The sequence below is a fragment of the Mobula hypostoma genome, chromosome 15 (assembly GCF_963921235.1).
Source record: "Mobula hypostoma chromosome 15, sMobHyp1.1, whole genome shotgun sequence".
Taxonomy (NCBI): Eukaryota; Metazoa; Chordata; class Chondrichthyes; order Myliobatiformes; family Myliobatidae; genus Mobula; species Mobula hypostoma.
In genome coordinates this window covers 173,987-191,724 of record NC_086111.1, presented here as the reverse complement: position 1 = coordinate 191,724, position 17,738 = coordinate 173,987, and the positions used below count along the sequence as shown (strand labels likewise).

At 39.9% G+C, this 17,738-nt stretch overlaps 1 protein-coding gene across 2 annotated transcripts in view; it reads left to right on the top strand.

Annotated features, from left to right (window-relative positions):
* The window catches only part of fancd2 (FA complementation group D2), a 178,429-nt gene that overhangs the window by 50,816 nt on the left and 109,875 nt on the right, over nucleotides 1-17,738 (top strand). For both annotated transcript variants that reach the window (XM_063067563.1, XM_063067564.1), the window contains one exon: nucleotides 7,254-7,314. In XM_063067563.1, coding sequence (XP_062923633.1) covers nucleotides 7,254-7,314 — 61 coding nt within the window. The remainder of the gene's footprint in view (nucleotides 1-7,253; nucleotides 7,315-17,738) is intronic.

The window sequence follows — 17,738 nt, the reverse complement described above, 5'->3', positions numbered from 1 at the left end:
ATTCTCCAACTTCCGTTAATTCCTTCCCCTATCCCTATGTCACTCTACCCCCTCCCCCAGCTGCCTATCACCTCCCTCATGGTTCCACCTCCTTCTACTACCCATTGTGTTTTCCCCTATTCCTTCTTCACCTTTCCTGCCTATCACCTCCCTGCTTCCCCTCCCCCACCCCTTTATCTTTCCCCTTACTGGTTTTTCACCTGGAACCTACCAGCCTTCTCCTTCCCACCCTCCCCCCACCTTCTTTATCAGGCCTCTGCCCCCTCCCTCTACAGTCCTGACGAAGGGTTCCAGCCCGAAACGTTGACTGATCATTTCCACAGATGCTACCCGACCTGCTGAGTTCCTCCAGCATGTTGTTAAGAATAAAGAGAATTCAGCAAATAATATACCATTTCTGAGATTTTTTTGGCATAGTGACCAGGAAGTACTATTCATAACATTTACTCATTCAGAGCAAAATGTTTCTAATATCATTTGCATCATACACCAGGGTGCTCTCTTCAGTTACCTGATGAGGTAACCATGGCCTTTGACCAGGAGCAGATATCGTCAGGTGGTGCCCAACCTTCATAGGGTGTGTCTACCCTTAACCACTACACTCTCCAGTTGGCAGATCAGCGGTGGTGGCCAAATCACTGCCCACCTGCTCCTGACTTCCAGCTCAACTCCTCTCACCTGCTCCATATCCAGCAAGAGGCCCTTTCTGCTTCCTCCCCCATCCTGCAAGCTGCTTGGTTCTTGATCTTTTCAAGGCCCAGTGCGGACAGCAACCTCCATGCTGACCTCGCCAGGAATTCTCTTCAGCCGGTTTCCACAGGGAATAACCATATCTACCATCCTCTGTCCCTGCACTCCTGGACTAAGGACTGGTACTTCAGGGCCTTCCCCTCACGAGCCTCCTCGCATCCTTCTTCCCATGGTACTGTGAGCTCCAACAGGATGATTTTCTTGTCTTTGGTGGACCACTGTACGATGTCTGGTGGAAGGGTGGTTTGCACCACTTCCAGGAACTGCGGCTTCCTCTCCACGTCAGCCCTCATCTCCCATGATGTGGCAGTTTGCAAGAGATTGGATTTAGACCTCTTTGATATGACTTGCATGGCACTCTCCTTGATGGAAATGACCGCCCTGTTTGCCTCTCTGCCAGCTGGTCTCTTTTTACACCTCTCCCACTCCAGTATGGCAGCAAGGGACAGCAGAACCTTGTGGCGCCACCTATACCGTACTTGTGTTAAAGCTGTTTTGCATCCTGGCAGTTAAGGTCCTCCCTCAGCTCCCACTTACGCAGCTGTGGTGGTATAGGGAGAGTGTAGAGTGTTATACACAGATCGCAGGAAGAAAGAAATGCGGAAGGGCTTCAGTCTCCAAAGCTCTGCCCAAGTGATCTTGTGCTTGGGAAGATCCTATTTCGTCCAAGTGCCCTGTGACCTCAACTCCTCTGCCTTCAGTAACTGCTTTTGTTCTTGTGGTTCCATACCTCTGCCTGGACCATGTCATGTCTATCCCTTGCACTTGCCCGCCCCCATTGTTGGGAGTGTGCAGAGCAAAGGCCTTACCTCCCCAGGCATGTGTTGCCTATGATGTCTCAACTGCAGGGAGCTCACTGCTTGGTCTGTGGCTGGGTTGGTGGCCCACTTTTGGCCTGATCTAGTTGTGACTCCTGCTTGATTTATTAGCTTGGCATCAGAGCCCCTCAGCGTTAACACAACTCTACACTTTGCCACCTTGAATTCCTCCACTACTGATGACAATGGGAGGTGTAGCTGGCCTGATCTTATGTACAGCCATTGAAGTAAAGCTTGGGGTGGATCTCCAGCCACCTCCACCGGTGCTTGTTTACTTTCCTCTTGATGCCTTCTACAGAGGTCATGGGGAATTCGTACACCATGAAAAGCCAGAGCAGCCTTGGTAGAAGACCATGTTGGAACAACCATGTCTTATATTTATCAGGGAGTCTGGTTTTGTCGATCTTCTTCAGCCGCTCTTCTGTCTGCTTTATGTTGGCACTGCCTGTCATTGCTGCATTAACCCACTTTCCTGGGTTGTCCTCTATGGATAGAATGACTTCTTGAAGACAGCTTGTTAGTAACTTTGCCCTTTTTGATCAACATGCATCTGGACTTCCTGGCCTTGAAGATCATCCTAGCTAAGGTAGCTACATTGTCCAGGGTTTCTAATACCTATCTTACTTGGAAGTGGATTACAGTGGTTAGTGTGATGTCATCCATGAACCCCCGTATTGCAGGCTGTTGGATGCTGGGCTCCAACACTGGGCCTTGGGTTGCATCTGCTGCTGCTTTCATACCCATAACACACAAGATGGGGGAGCTGGTACAGCCAGTTGGAATCCCCTTTTGGAGGTCTTGCCAACTGGTTGTAAAGTGAGCTGAAGTGAAGTGTAGCTTGAATCCTCCTAGGTAGCTGGTGATCATGTCTTGTGTTACTGGTGGGATATAGTAGTGGTCCAGGCTAACCTAGATGAGGATGTGTGGAATTTGATTCATAGGTGTTGGCTAGGTCTAACCAGATGACTGTTTGGTCACCTTTCTTCTGCCTGACCTCACGGATCAATTAGCTGATTATTGAAGAGTGTTCAAGGCACCCAGAAAAACCCAGGATGCCACTTTTCTACGCAAACACAAGAAAATCTGCAGATGCTGGAAATTCAAGCAACACACACAAAATGCTGGTGGAATGCAGCAGGCCAGGCAGCATCTATAGGAAGAAGTATAGTCAACATCTCGGGTCAAGACCCTTTGTTAGAGTGTCCTGACGTAGGGTCTTGACCCGAAACGTTGACTGTACTTCTTCCTATAGCTGCCTGGCCTGCTGTGTTTCACCAGCATTTTGTGTGTGATGCCACTTTTCTAGATGGATATGTTGATATAGTCATTCTCCATTAAGTAAGAGGTCAGCCTTCTCACAAGCACCAAGAATATCTTGCACACCCTGATAAGGAGGGAGATTGTCCTAAACTGGATGATTGTGAAGGAATTCAGCAATTTTCCAGCTTAGTGGAATAAAGCCTTTGATCCAAATCTTCCTCATTATCTTCCACAACCTCCAGAGGAGTTTTGGGCATTCCTTATATACCTTGTAGGATATACCATTTGGTCCTGGGGCGGCAGATGACTTTGCTGTCAATGACATCCTAGACCTCCTGCCACGTGGGCTCTGCTGTGTTGAGCTCAGTTGCTGGGATTCTTGGTTGAGTGACTTTCGGACTGAATTCTAGTCCCCGATTCCTATAGGTGCTTCCTGGCTGGAGTTCTCCATCATCTCATCAAATGTTGAATTTTGTAGACAGCATTTTGAGCACCTGTGATGATTTCATAAGACATACAGTAGGAGCAGAATTATGCCATTCGGTCCATCGGGTCTGGTCTGCCATTTGATCAAGACTGACTCATTACCCCTCTCAAGCTCATTTTTCCTGCCTTCTGCCCATAATCTTTGACACCCTTACTAGTCAAGAATCTATTAACCTCCACTTTAAATATACCTAGTGGCTTGGCCTCCACAGCCATCAGTGGCAATGAATTCCACAGATTCACCACCCTCCGGCTAAAGATATTCTTCCCCATCTCTGTTCGAAGGGGACATCATTGTATTTTGAGGCTGTGCCTCTGGTCCTAGACATCCCCACTTCAGGAATCATCCCCTTATTCTTCTAAATTCCAGAACTATCAAACACTTCTCATACGTTAGCCCTTTCATTCCCGAGATCATTCTTGAGAACCTCCTGTTGACCCTTTTCAAAGCTTGCACGTCCTTTCTTAGAAAACACAGGGCAACAAAATTTTTTTTTTTTTTGAAAGTAACGCACAAAAAGTGCTGGTGAATGCAGCAGGCCAGGCAGCATCCATAGAAACATAGAAACATAGAAAATAGGTGCAGGAGTAGGCCATTCGGCCCTTCGAGCCTGCACCGCCATTTATTATGATCACGGCTGATCATCCAACTCAGAACCCCGCCCCAGCCTTCCCTCCATACCCCCTGATCCCCGTAGCCACAAGAGCCATATCTAACTCCCTCTTAAATATAGCCAATGAACTGGCCTCAACAGTTTCCTGTGGCAGAGAATTCCACAGATTCACCACTCTCTGTGTGAAGAAGTTTTTCCTAATCTCGGTCCTAAAAGGCTTCCCCTTTATCCTCAAACTGTGACCCCTCGTTCTGGACTTCCCCAACATCGGGAACAATCTTCCTGCATCTAGCCTGTCCAATCCCTTTAGGATTTTATACGGTTCAATCAGATCCCCCCTCAATCTTCTAAATTCCAACGAGTACAAGCCCAGTTCATCCAGTCTTTCTTCATATGAAAGTCCTGCCATCCCAGGAATCAATCTGGTGAACCTTCTTTGTACTCCCTCTATGGCAAGGATGTCTTTCCTGAGATTAGGGGACCAAAACTGCACACAATATTCCAGGTGTGGTCTCACCAAGGCCTTGTACAACTGCAGTAGTACCTCCCTGCTCCTGTACTCGAATCCTCTCGCTATAAATGCCAGCATACCATTCGCCTTTTTCACCGCCTGCTGTACCTGCATGCCCACTTTCAATGACTGGTGTATAATGACACCCAGGTCTCGTTGCACCTCCCCTTTTCCTAATCGGCCACCATTCAGATAATAATCTGTTTTCCTATTTTAACCACCAAAGTGGATAACTTCACATTTATCCACATTAAATTGCATCTGCCATGAATTTGCCCACTCACCTAACCTATCCAAATCACCCTGCATCCTCTTAGCATCCTCCTCACAGCTAACACTGCCACCCAGCTTCGTGTCATCCGCAAACTTGGAGATGCTGCATTTAATTCCCTCATCCAAGTCATTAATATATATTGTAAACAACTGGGGTCCCAGCACTGAGTCTTGCGGTACCCCACTAGTCACCGCCTGCCATTCTGAAAAGGTCCCGTTTATTCCCACTCTTTGCTTCCTGTCTGCTAACCAATTCTCCATCCACATCAATACCTTACCCCCAATACTGTGTGCTTTAAGTTTGCACAATAATCTCCTGTGTGGGACCTTGTCAAAAGCCTTTTGAAAATCCAAATATACCACATCCACTGGTTCTCCCCTATCCACTCTACTAGTTACATCCTCAAAAAATTCTATGAGATTCGTCAGACATGATTTTCCTTTCTCAAATCCATGCTGACTTTGTCCGATGATTTCACCGCTTTCCAAATGTGCTGTTATCACATCTTTGATAACTGACTCCAGCAGTTTCCCCACCACCGACGTTAGGCTAACCGGTCTATAATTCTCCGGTTTCTCTCTCCCTCCTTTTTTAAAAAGTGGGGTTACATTAGCCACCCTCCAATCCTCAGGAACTAGTCCAGAATCTAATGAGGTTACAATCATTAGAGGATTCGTTACAATCGTTACAATAGGAAGAGGTACAATCGACATTTCGGGCCGGGACCCTTCGTCAGGACTAACTGAAAGAAGAGATAGTAAGAGATTTGAAAGTGGGAGGGGGAAGAGGAGATTTGAAATGATAGGAGAAGACAGGAGGGGAGGGGTGGATCTCACCCATGAATGAAGCCACATTCAGGTTGGAGGAACAACACCTTATATTCCGTCTGGGTACCCTCCAACTTGATGGCATGAATATGACTTCTCTAACTTCCGTTAATACCCCTCCTCCCCTTCACTCCCCATCCCTTACTTTATTTATTTTATATATTTTTTATTTACCCCCCTTTTTTCCCTTTTTTTTTCTCCCTCTGTCCCTCTCACTGTAACTCCCTGCCTGCTTTCCACCCTCCGGGCTCCTCTCCCCCCTTTTCTTTCTCCCCAGGCTTCCCATCCCATGATCTTCTCCCTTCTCCAGCCTGGCATCCCTTTTGCCAATCAACTTAGCAGCTCTTAGATCCACCCCTCTCCTCCTGTCTTCTCCTATCATTTCGGATCTCCCCCTCTCCCTTCCACTTTCAAATCTCTTACTATCTCTTCTTTCAGTTTGTCCTGACGAAGGGTCCCGGCCCAAAACGTCGACTGTACCTCTTCCTATAGATGCTGCCTGGCCTGCTGCGTTCCACCAGCATTTTTTATGTGTGTTGCTTGAATTTCCAGCATCTGCAGATTTCCTCATGTCTGTGTTTTTTTGCAAGTGCTGCTTCCTCAGAATTTTTTGATTATGATAGACCGCTTGAAGCTGAACAGAAATATAATTTCAGGTTATGTATCACGTAGGAATTTGGAGAAACAAGAAATTATCCTTTATTGAATATAGTGCATTTAATTGCATAACAGTGCTGATGCTGCAATAATTCAACTACGCTAAAATGTTTTGTTGATGATTTCCATTTGTATTCAGTTTCTGAGTCTTCTCGCTAGTGTCCAACAATAATCAGCCAGCATCAATGGATTCCAATTGCCCTGATACCTTTTCTCCATGACTACAATGTCCTGGTGAATCTTTTCACCATGCTCGTCACTGACAGCACCAAGATTTGCAGGGAGGAAGTCTAAATGGGAATGCAGAACATGAATCTATAGTGGTGTGTTGCACTTCGTGCAATGTTTGAAACATGTTGTCAACCAACTGCATGTACTTTGGTGCTGTGTAGTTGCCAAGAAATTTTTCAACAACATCCTTAAATACCTTCCATTCAATTTTTCAACCGTCCCCCTGGAAGTTCTTTGAATTTCTGTCATTGATGACCTGCTTGATTTGTGGACCAACAAAAATGCCTTCCTTAATCTTGGTATTAGTTATTCTAATTTAAATTATGAATTGAAATAATTAATTTAGGTGATTTCAAGAAAATGGTGCGTGATGGAGTAATTTCATGATCAGCAGCCCAAAATCCATATGATACATCAAAAGTATTCAGGAAGCAAAATCTTTGTTGTCCAGTGTAAGGGGCTCAAAACTGCTCACAATACAGTGACTTTGGTGTTCACCATGTTCAGCTGCACTGATGTGGAAGTAGCAATATCCTTAATGAAATATTAGGAGCTTGTTACATCCATGGTTTGTATAAAAACTTGTGTTCTTAAGATTTGTACTACAGAGTGTCAAAACTTTGTGTAGAATTATGCTGTACTGATTACTATAGAGCTTGTGATGGATTTCAACAGTGGGAACCATCTTTCAGAGTCTGTAATTGTTTGTCATTGATGACCTACCTGCTTGATTTGTGGACCAACAAAAATGATTTCCTTAATCTTGGCATAATTGAAGACCATTTTTCAAAACAAACAACATCTAAGCTCCTGCATCTTTTCCAGAAGTAAAATTGATACATGTTCAACAGATTTACCAGCCATGAGCAAGGAGTCATTCAGACAGGTATGATCTTATGACTTTTTGCTTTTATCCCCTAGCGCTGCTTTGAACTAAATTGTTTAGTTAGGAACATTGCCAGCCCACTATTCTTAATCATCTATCCTTTGTTTTCAGAGCGTGGGTGAAAGTGGGTTCTGTTGGTGTATTGAGATGTTTGTAAGAAACACTTATAGCTTCACTGACACCTGGATACTTTTTAATGAAAACTGTCTTTTGAAATGTTTATGTTTTAACATTGTGCATCAGAGCCCATATTTAGCTACTTTATGGGCATGAACGTCTGATCCACTGACCAGAAGATACAGCCATAACTGCCAACACTTAGCTGCATTTAGAGTAGTCCAGAGGATTTGCTCACTAGTCTGATATAGTTGACAGCCAAGTACTATTTCAAATATATTTTCTTATCCATAGAACCTGTAAATATACATTCTAGTATACTCAGGTATAAAAACAAAACTGCTGAAAACACCCAGCAGGTCAGGCAGCATCTGTGGAGAGAGAAACAGAGTTACCGTTTCAAGTTGAAGACCCTTCAACTTGAGAAGCTGCAGGAAGATTTGGGGATTGGTTACGTCTTGACAAGGTAAAACCAGGGTGACCATGTAAGTGAGGATATCTAGTCAATGAGTGAATGGCAATAGTTAGAGAGTGAGAATGTAGACAAAAGAGCATACCCAAGATAAAGTAAAAGTGCAAAATGTGGAGCAGGAAGACATGCCTGGCAATTCAGGCTGGGTATGTGCAAAACTCCCAGAGGGTTTGAAAAAAAATAAGGCTCTGTTTCTCTTTCCACAAGTGTTGCTTGACTTGCTGATTATTTCCATCAATTTGTGTTCTATTCATTTATATTACCTCAGCAGAATGCCAATTTTTCTTTGCCAGACAGTCATACAACATGGTCTTCAGCCCACTAGGTAAACACTGACAATCAGGCACCTATTTACACCAATTCTACACTAATTTTTTTAGTTTTCTTTTATTTACAGATACAGCACAGAATAGGCCCATCCACCCAGCAGTCCCTGATTTAACCTTAGCTTAATCACAGGACAGGTTACAATGACCTATTAACATACTAGCCGGTATGTCTTTGGAATGTGGGTGGAAACCAGAGCACCTGGAGAAAACCCATGCATTGCTCAGGGGGGATGTACAGACTCCTTAGAGAAGACACCAGAATTGAACTCCAAATCTGAACCTTGAGTTGTGATAGTGCTACACTACCGTTCCCATCAACTCCCTCCAGGCTCGAACACTTTAGAGACAATTTTCAATAGCCTATTTACCTACCAACATACACCCCTAAACTAAATTGCCAGAAGGAAAAATTATATAAAAAATAGTTTTATTTGTCACATGGACATCGAAACATATAGTAAAATGCATTATTTGCATCAGTGATCGACAATCTGAAATGTGTTTGGGTAGCCTGCTTGTGTCACTATGCTTCCAGCATCAACATTGATTGCTTGCCTACAAATTACTAACCCTAACGTGTATATCAGGATCAGGTTTTTATCACTGGTATGTGTCGTGAAATCTGTTAACTTAGTAGTAGCTGTTCAATGCAATATATAATATAGAATAAGTACATTACAGTATATGTATATTGGAGATAAAAAATCATGCAAAAACAGAAATATATTGAAAAAGTGAGGTAGTGTTCACGGGTTTGATGTCTATTTAGGAATCGGATGGCAGAGGGGAAGAAACTGTTCCTGAATTGCTGAGTATGTACCTTCAGGCTTCCGTACCTCCTACCTGATGGTAGAGAAAAGGGCATGCCCTGGGTGCTGGGGATCTTTAGTAATGGATGCTACCTTTCTAAGATACCACTCCTTGAAGATGTCCTGGGTACTTTGTAGGCTAGTGCCCAAGATGGAGCCAACTAACTTTATGACCCTCTGCAGCTTCTTTCGGTCTTATGCAGTAGCGCCTCCCCTGCCCCCCCCCCCCCCAAATAGCAGACAGTGAGGCAGCCTGTCAGAATGCTCTCCACGGTACATCTATAGATGTTTTTGAGTGTTTTTGTTGACATACAAAACCTCTTCAAAATCCTAAGGAAGTACAGGTACTGTCTTGCCTTTGTAGCTTCATCAATGTGTTGGGACCAGTTTAGGTCCTCGGAGATTTGACACCCAGGAACTTGAATCCATTCACTCTCTCCACTTCTGATCCCTCTATGAGGATTGGTATGTGGTCTTCCGTCTTACCCTTCCTGAAGTTTACAATCAGCTCTTTTGTCTTACTGATGTTCAGTGCATCTTTTGGCGTTTGGGAGGAAACCAGAATACCTGGAAGAAATCCACATGGTCACATGGAAAACATACAAACTCCTTACAGACAGTGGCAGGAAATGAACCCTGATCTTACAGCTGGCATTGTTAAGTGTAACGCTAACGGCTATGCTACCGTGCAATATAGTCACAGGGAGAATGTGTAAATTCCACATAAATAGCACCAGAGGTTGGGATTAAATCCAGAGCTGAGAAACCAAAGCTCTTCTCTTTCTTTCTTTATTAATCTTTTCATTGACTTAGAGAAAACATATATACAGACAAGGGGAGAATTATCTCAGATATATATATCAGCAACAATATAAACAAAAGATGAAATAGATATTATAATCATACATAGTAATAAGCAAATATGCAATATATAATAAAAAAAGGACAACTAATTCTCATCAATTCATAAAGAGAGGGAAAAAAACTTTAAATTTAAAATGAAAGGAAAAAAAAAACACTGCACCAAAAAAAAAGGAAAAAAAGGGGGACTGGGCAGTCCATTGGGAGGATACAAGCAAAAAAAAAGGAAAGACTTTCTGATCAAATCTAAAACTTCAAAAAAAATCGGAGAATAATAAATTAAATCAAATAAAAATATAGAATAAAATGTCGCCATATTTGCTCAAATTTAAAGGATGTATCAAATGTCGGACTTCTTATTTTCTCTAAACTTAGGACATAATGAAGGAAAGCCGAAAAAAGACAGTAGGTGGATTAGAATCCTTCCACTTCAATAAAATGGCTCTCCTAGCCAATAAGGTCGAAAAGGCTATCGTATGTTGAGCGGAAACAGGAATATTTCCTGCTTTCGATGGGATAATCACAAAAATTGCCATAAGTAAATTAGGTTGTAAATCCAGATCCAAGACTTTTGATAGCATTTTAAAAACGTCTCTCCAAAAGCTGTCTAGCTTTATACAAGACCAAAACATATGAGTTAAAGTGGCCACCTCAGTATTACATCTGTCACAAATAGTATTGATATTGGAAAAAATACGCGCTAGTTTATCCTTTGACATATGGGCCCGATGCACTACCTTGAACTGTATCAAGGAAAGACGGGCACACATAGACAAGTTATTAACCAAATGAAAAATTTTACTCCGTTGATTATCTGAAAATGACTCTTGAAATTCCGATTCCCAGCACATTTAATTTTATCATTAGTTATCATTCGTGAATTCAATAACCGTTTATTGATTATAGCTATCACCCCTTTTTGAAATGGTTTAAACTGAAAGAGAGCATCTGTCATATTAGGTGGATAAGCAGAAGGTTAATTTGGCAACAAATCACGTAAAAAAATTCCTAATTTGTAAATATCTAAAAAAGTGTACAGTTAGATAAATCATATTTATCCACTGAGAAAAAGACATTAAACAATCCCTTAAAAACAAATCGAAAAAGTTGTTATTCCCTTGGTTTTCCAAATTAAAAAGGCCTTATCCAAAACTGATGGTTTAAAAAAATAATTGAGATGGATATTTACTAGAAAGAATAAAATTATTTAACTCAAAAATCTATGAAACTGAAACCAAATTCTTAATGTATGTTTAATAATGATATTAAAATCTTGTCTACTAATCTTAGAAAACAAAAAAGGAAGGGGAGCTCCCAGTAAAGAGGCCAAAGAGAACACCTTCACCGAGTTTTCCTTCAAATCCAACCATGAAGGACATTCATGTATATCTGAATAGTGAATCCAAAAAGTAATATATTGAGTATTAATTGCCCAATAGTACATTCTAAAGTTAGGCAAAGCCATACTACCATCCTTTTTTAATTTCTGCAATAAGGGTTTACTTAATCGAGGATTTTTATTGTTCCAAATATAGGATAAGATTATAGAATCTATTCTGTCAAAGAACGTTTTAGGAACAAAGGAAGGAACTGCTTGAAATATATATATAAGAATTTCGGTAAAACTTATCATTTTATTAGCATTAATTCGACCTATTCATGATAATGTCGTAGGTGACCATTTAGAAAGCATTTATTATATTATATATTTATTTATTATTTATATTTATAAGTAATATTTATTTATATTATGAATTATGTTTATAGAGGTCCTTAAAATTTTGAGTAATTTTATTACCAAGATAGGTAAACTAATTTTTAGCAATACTGAAAGGTACTTGATGATTTGGATCCGAGTAATTATTAATAGGAAATAACTCACTTTTATGTAAATTTAATTTATACCCAGAAAAACTACTGAATTCAGAAAATATCGATAACATAGAAGGAATAGATTTCCTAGGATATGAAATATAAACTCACAGGTCATCTGCATATAACGAAACCTATGTATTTTGTCCCCTCTCTTAATACCCTGAACAGTATTAGAATCTCTAAGAGCAATAGCATGGGGTCCTAAAGCCAAGTTAAATAATAAAGGACTAAGAGGACATCCCTGCCGTGTACCCCTATATAATCTAAAGTAGGGAGATTTTTGATTATTAGTTATAACTGCAGCCATAGGGGCATGGTAGATCAATTTGATCCAGGAAATAAATCCCAGGCCAAAATTAAATCTTTCCAAAACCTCAAATAAGTAAGACCACTCCACCCTATCAAAGGCTTTCTCTGCATCAAGAGAAACAACACATTTAGATTCTCCAGATGGAGAAGAGTGAATAATGTTTAATAATCTTCAAATGTTAAAATGTGAATATCTATTTTTAATAAATCCAGTTTGGTAATAATTGGAATCCAATTGGAAATAACAGTAGGTAAAATACTCTCAAGTCTTTTAGCCAAGATCTTAGAAAGAATTTTAAAATCCACATTTAATAGAGAGATTGGTCTATAGGAAGCGCATTCAGATAACTCTTTATCTTTTTTTAGGAATTAAAGAGATTGAAGCTTCATAAAAAGTTTTTGGGAGAGTCCCAGAGGATATAAAATCAGTGAAAATTTGACATAAATGAGGTGAAAGTGTATCAGTGAAAGTCTTATAAAATTCCACTATATATCCATCTGGTCCTGGAGCCTTAGCTGATTGGAACGAGGAAATAGCCCTTGCTATTTCCTCTTGTTTAGCAGGTGCATCTAATATATTTATATCTTGAATAGAAATTTTAGGTATATTCAATTTTTGCGAACATCTATTCATAAAAGTAATATTGCTTGAAATTCAGATTTATCAAGATTAGAGTAGCAATCCATAAATATCTTATTAATTTCATAAGGATCTACCGTTTCAGTTCTATCAGGTCTTCGTATTTTCAGGATCTGTCTTCTAACCATATTTGCTTGTAACTGACCAGCTAATAATTTGCCTGAATTGTCACCATGTATATAAAATTGGCTTTTGGATTTAAGAAGTTGCTGTTCAATGGGAAAAGTCAAAATCAAATCATGCTGTGTTTGGAGTTCCACCCTTTTCTTAAAGGGATCTTCACTTGGCATTACTGAATAAACTTTATCTATTTCTTTCATCCTATTAGTAATCAGTAAAAGTTCCGCCTTAGTTTTCCTTCTTAAAACTACTGAGTATGAAATTATCTGTCCTCTAAGAAAAGCTTTCATCAAATCCCAAATAACCAAATTTGACATTCCCTCAGTTGTATTTAATTCAAAAAATAGAGAAATTTGCTCTTTAATAAAATTTACAAAGGTTGAATCTTGTAACAATGAAATGTTAAGTCTCCACTGAGTTATCTGAATATTATCAGAAAACTTCAAAGTTAGTTTCATAGGTGCATGATCCGACAACGCAAGCAACAGAGGGCACCAATCACGTGTCCAGCAAAAAATAATCAATTCTTGAATATTTATGTTATACATGTGGAAAAAAAAAGAAAAATCTTTTTCTTTAGGATGTTTAAATCTCCAAATATCCACCAAACCATATTCTAATAAAAAAGAATTAATACAAGTTACAGCTTTATTAGGAAGTGATGGATTGGTGGATGATCTGTCAATGGATGGATTGAGACAACAGTTGAAGTCACCACCCATAATCAACTTATATTCATTTAAATTCAGCAATGCAGAAAATAGCTTCTTAAAAAATTCAGGGCTATCTATATTAGGTGCATATGCACACACCAAAGCCACCTTTTGACCACATAACAGACCAGTGACAGTTAAATATCTTCCAATTAAATCAGTAACAGTATTAAAATGAACAAAAGGGATTTTAGAATTAATAAATATAGATACCCTTCTTATTTTATTTACTGATAAAGAATGAAATAAGGGTCCCTTCCAAAATGTAAAAAAAAAGATTTTCATCCTGCCTGCGGACATGAGTCTCCTATACAAAAATAATATCTGCATGAAGTGTTTTTAATTTCTTAAAAATCTTTCTGCGCTTAATAGGTTGGTTCATACTGTTTAAGTTCCAAGATATTATATTAATTTTATTAAGATCCATATTTAAAGTTTAATTTTAAAATTTTATAAAGTAAACTGATGTGCAGGCGCCAACTAAATCTGAAGAAAGGGCGAAGCATGACTCAATCAGAAAGAAAAGAAAGACGATTGACAAAAAAAACCCCTCAGGGCTGCCCAGTCAAAAAAAACCTAATCTAATAACTCTAAACCCTAACCCAACCCCCTCCCCCTGAGGCCCAGAAACCGTCCAATATGCGAACAACATGCTATTCTAATGACCTTTAACCCCTGTCTCCAGATAGCAGCCCCTGCTTACAAAGTAACACGTTACCACCACCAAAAAGACATAACAAAAAATACATAAAGAAATAAACAGATTCCAAATATTTTCATATTATGTCTAACAATAGTTAAGACTGAATTAACGACGGCCATCTTAAATCCATTTAAAATACACAACCATGTATTCAAAAAAAAGGATAAATCCAACCAACTAGTATACTACAACTAATATTAAAGATTTACAAATCAAAGAAAAAATAAGTAAATATATATATGTTAAATTCAAAACTACATTAACTATTAAAGCAAACAACAACAGATCTAAGTAAGTCAACCAAATCCATGTCTAAGCACTCATAAAATATGGAGTGGACTTTCATCGAAACCGTAACAAACAACTCCCAACTAAAAATTAACTCAAATCGAAGAAAAAAATAAGAATCTATATATATTAAATCCAAACTTGTATTAACTATTAAAGCAAACAACAACAGATCTAAGTGAGTTAACCAAGTCCGTGCCTGAGCACTCATAAAATGTGGAGCGGACTTTTATCGAAGCAGTTACAAACAACTCCCAGCTAAGGATCAACTTTTCAAATTGCTTACGGAATGGACTTAAACTGCTTTATAAATTTCCAACCGTCTTCTGGAGAGTCAGTCTGTTCTAGATGAGCATTGGGTGGGGTAATCATCAGACGAGCCGGATGATACGGAGAAGGGCAACAGTTAATCTTAAAAAGTTCAGCCGTAAGTTCCCGATATTTAATTCTTTCAGCATAAATCTCTGGGGTAAAATCTTCAACTATACGAATCTTAACTCGTTATAAACGAGCTTATCTCTTTTCCTTGCATCTCAAAGAATAGCTTCTTTGGTTGTAAAATAATGCAAACATAATTACAGGACGTGGTTTCATTTCGGCTGAAGGCTTAGGACGTCGAATTTGGTGGGCTCTGTTCAATATTGGACAGGCTTCGAGAATGTCACTAAAGAGTGAATATAACATGTTCGTAAAAAACTTTAATGGCTCACTGGTTTCCGTATTTTCAGGTAAACCAAGTATGCGTAAATTCATCCTGCGACTTATGCTTTCCAGATCAATCGTTTTCTTCTTAATTCTTGAGAATTCCAAAGTCTCATTAATTTTCTTTTCCATAAAAGACATCTTCAAATCCTGCTCTTTAATAGTTTGACTTATTAACTCCTGTTCTCTTTCAATTCTAAGATTCTTCAGAAATTTCTGAACAGCGAGAATGTTTTTTTCAAGCATTTCATTAGCGTTCGTCAGTTTATCGATCTTGGTATCCACCATACTGATCTTCGCATTAATAGCTTCTATTAAAGAGAGCATTCTCTCTGAAGTAGAAACTTCCTCTGGTTTCTTTGTTTGTTGAGCTTCGGGAAGCGTTTTGCCACTTCTTAATTTATTTCCAGATCAAATATCAGCCACCGTAATTAAATTGTAAATCCCTCAGCAAAAATAATAAATCTTCAAACTTGAAACGAACCTAGCAGTGGAAAGTAAGCTGTAAAAGATGGAGCTACGACAAAAATGTCTTACTCCATGAGCTGCCAAGTGGAGACTCCATGCTCTTCTCACTGACAAGAATAAACCTGCGGATGCTGAAAATCAGAGCAACACACACAAAATGCTGGAGGAACTCAGCAGGCCAGGCAGCATCTATGGAAAAAAGTACAGTCGACATTTCGGGCCGAAACCCTTCAGCGGGACTGGAGAAAAAAAAGCTGAGGAGCATATTTAAAAGGTGTGGGGAGGGGAGAGAGAAGCACTTGGCGAAAGGTGAAATTTGGCAGGGTAGGGATGAAGTGAAGAGCTGGGAAGTTGATTGGTGAAAGAGACAGAAGGCCATGGAAGAAAGAAAAAAGGGGAGGGAGGAGCACGATAGGCAATGGATGGGCTAGGAGATAAGGTGAGGGAGGGAAAAAGGGATGGGAAACGATGAAGCGGGGGATGGGGTGGGAGACATTACCGGAAGTTTGAGAAATTGATGTTCATGCCATCAGATTGGAGGCTACACAAACGGAATACAAGGTTTGTTCCTCCACTTTCAGCGTGGCCTCACCACGACAGTGGAGGAGACCATGAATGGACATATCAGAATGGGAATGGGAAGTGGAATTAAAATGGGAAGCCACTGGGAGATCCCACTTTTTCTGGAGGACAGGGTGTTTTCTCAATCTATGTTGGATCTCACCGATATACAGGAGACCACACCGTAGGTAACAAACACAGTATATAATCCAGCAGACTTGTGTTGCCTCAAGTGGAAGGACTGTTTAGGGTCCTGAATGGTAGTGAAGTTGGAAGTGTAGGGACAGGCATAGCACTTGTTCCGCTTGCAAGGATAAATGCCAGGAGTGAGGTCAGTGGGGAGGGATGAATGGACAAGGGAGCCTTAGTGCGCATGCGCCGGTCGTGCATGCCGCCTGGTACAGCCGTTCCGATATATTCTTATTTTCTTCTTCTTACTTTCACCCAATTTCCCTTGGGATTAATAAAGTATATCTATCTATCCGTGAGTCGCGTAGGGAGCAACTCCTGTGGAAACCAGAAAGTTGGGGGTGGGGAGGGAAAGCTTTTCTCACTGAGACTCTTTTCTCAAGTAATGTAATAATAACTTTAGAGCACTTGTAAGTAGTTCAAAGTACTTTTCAATGGGATAATAAAATTAAAAAAATAAAAATAAACATGAAAATATAAGACAAAAAGATATTAGTGAAAAGCAAGGTTAATTAATAGCAGTAGAGGGATTTTTCTTAGCAGAAGTCGGCAGGATATGAGAGAGGTGGCAAATTGGATTTGAAATTGGATTAGTGTAAGACAGCAAAAGGATAATGTTTTTATGACTGTGCAGTTCTGTAGCAATATTTTAATGGCTTAGACCTAAATGTACAGGGCATGACAAATACATTTTTAGATTGTATAAAAACTGGGTTTGTGGTTGACGGAGAGTTTATATTGCGAAAGGATCTAGATGGTTTAGTCAGCTCAGCAGAGTTGTGGCAAATGGTTTGTACATATGAGGTAGTACATGTGCAAAAGCATGGGAACATACAGTCACTGAGTGGGCACAACATTTTATGTGGGGGAGTAGAGGAACAATGAAATGTTATAAAAGTTTAAGGAAAACACACAAAAAATGCTGCCTGGCCTGCTGTGTTCACCAGCATTTTTTGTGTGTGATGCTTGAAATTCCAGCATCTGCAGATTTCCTCGTGTTTGCGTTTTTAAAAGTTTAAGGGTTGTTTTCCCTTATCAACTGAAGCAAAGAAGTTATATTATAGTTGTATATAATACTAGTTGGACTGAAACTTCAGTACTCTTTATAATTGAATATCCATATTGGAAAACAGATGTGAGTGCCACATACAATGAAGTCCTGATGAATAGTCTCAACTGTTTATTCCTCTCCATAAATGCTGAGTTCCTCCAGTAACTTGGGCCTGTTGCTCTGGATTTGCAGTATCTGCAGAATTTCATGTATTTAA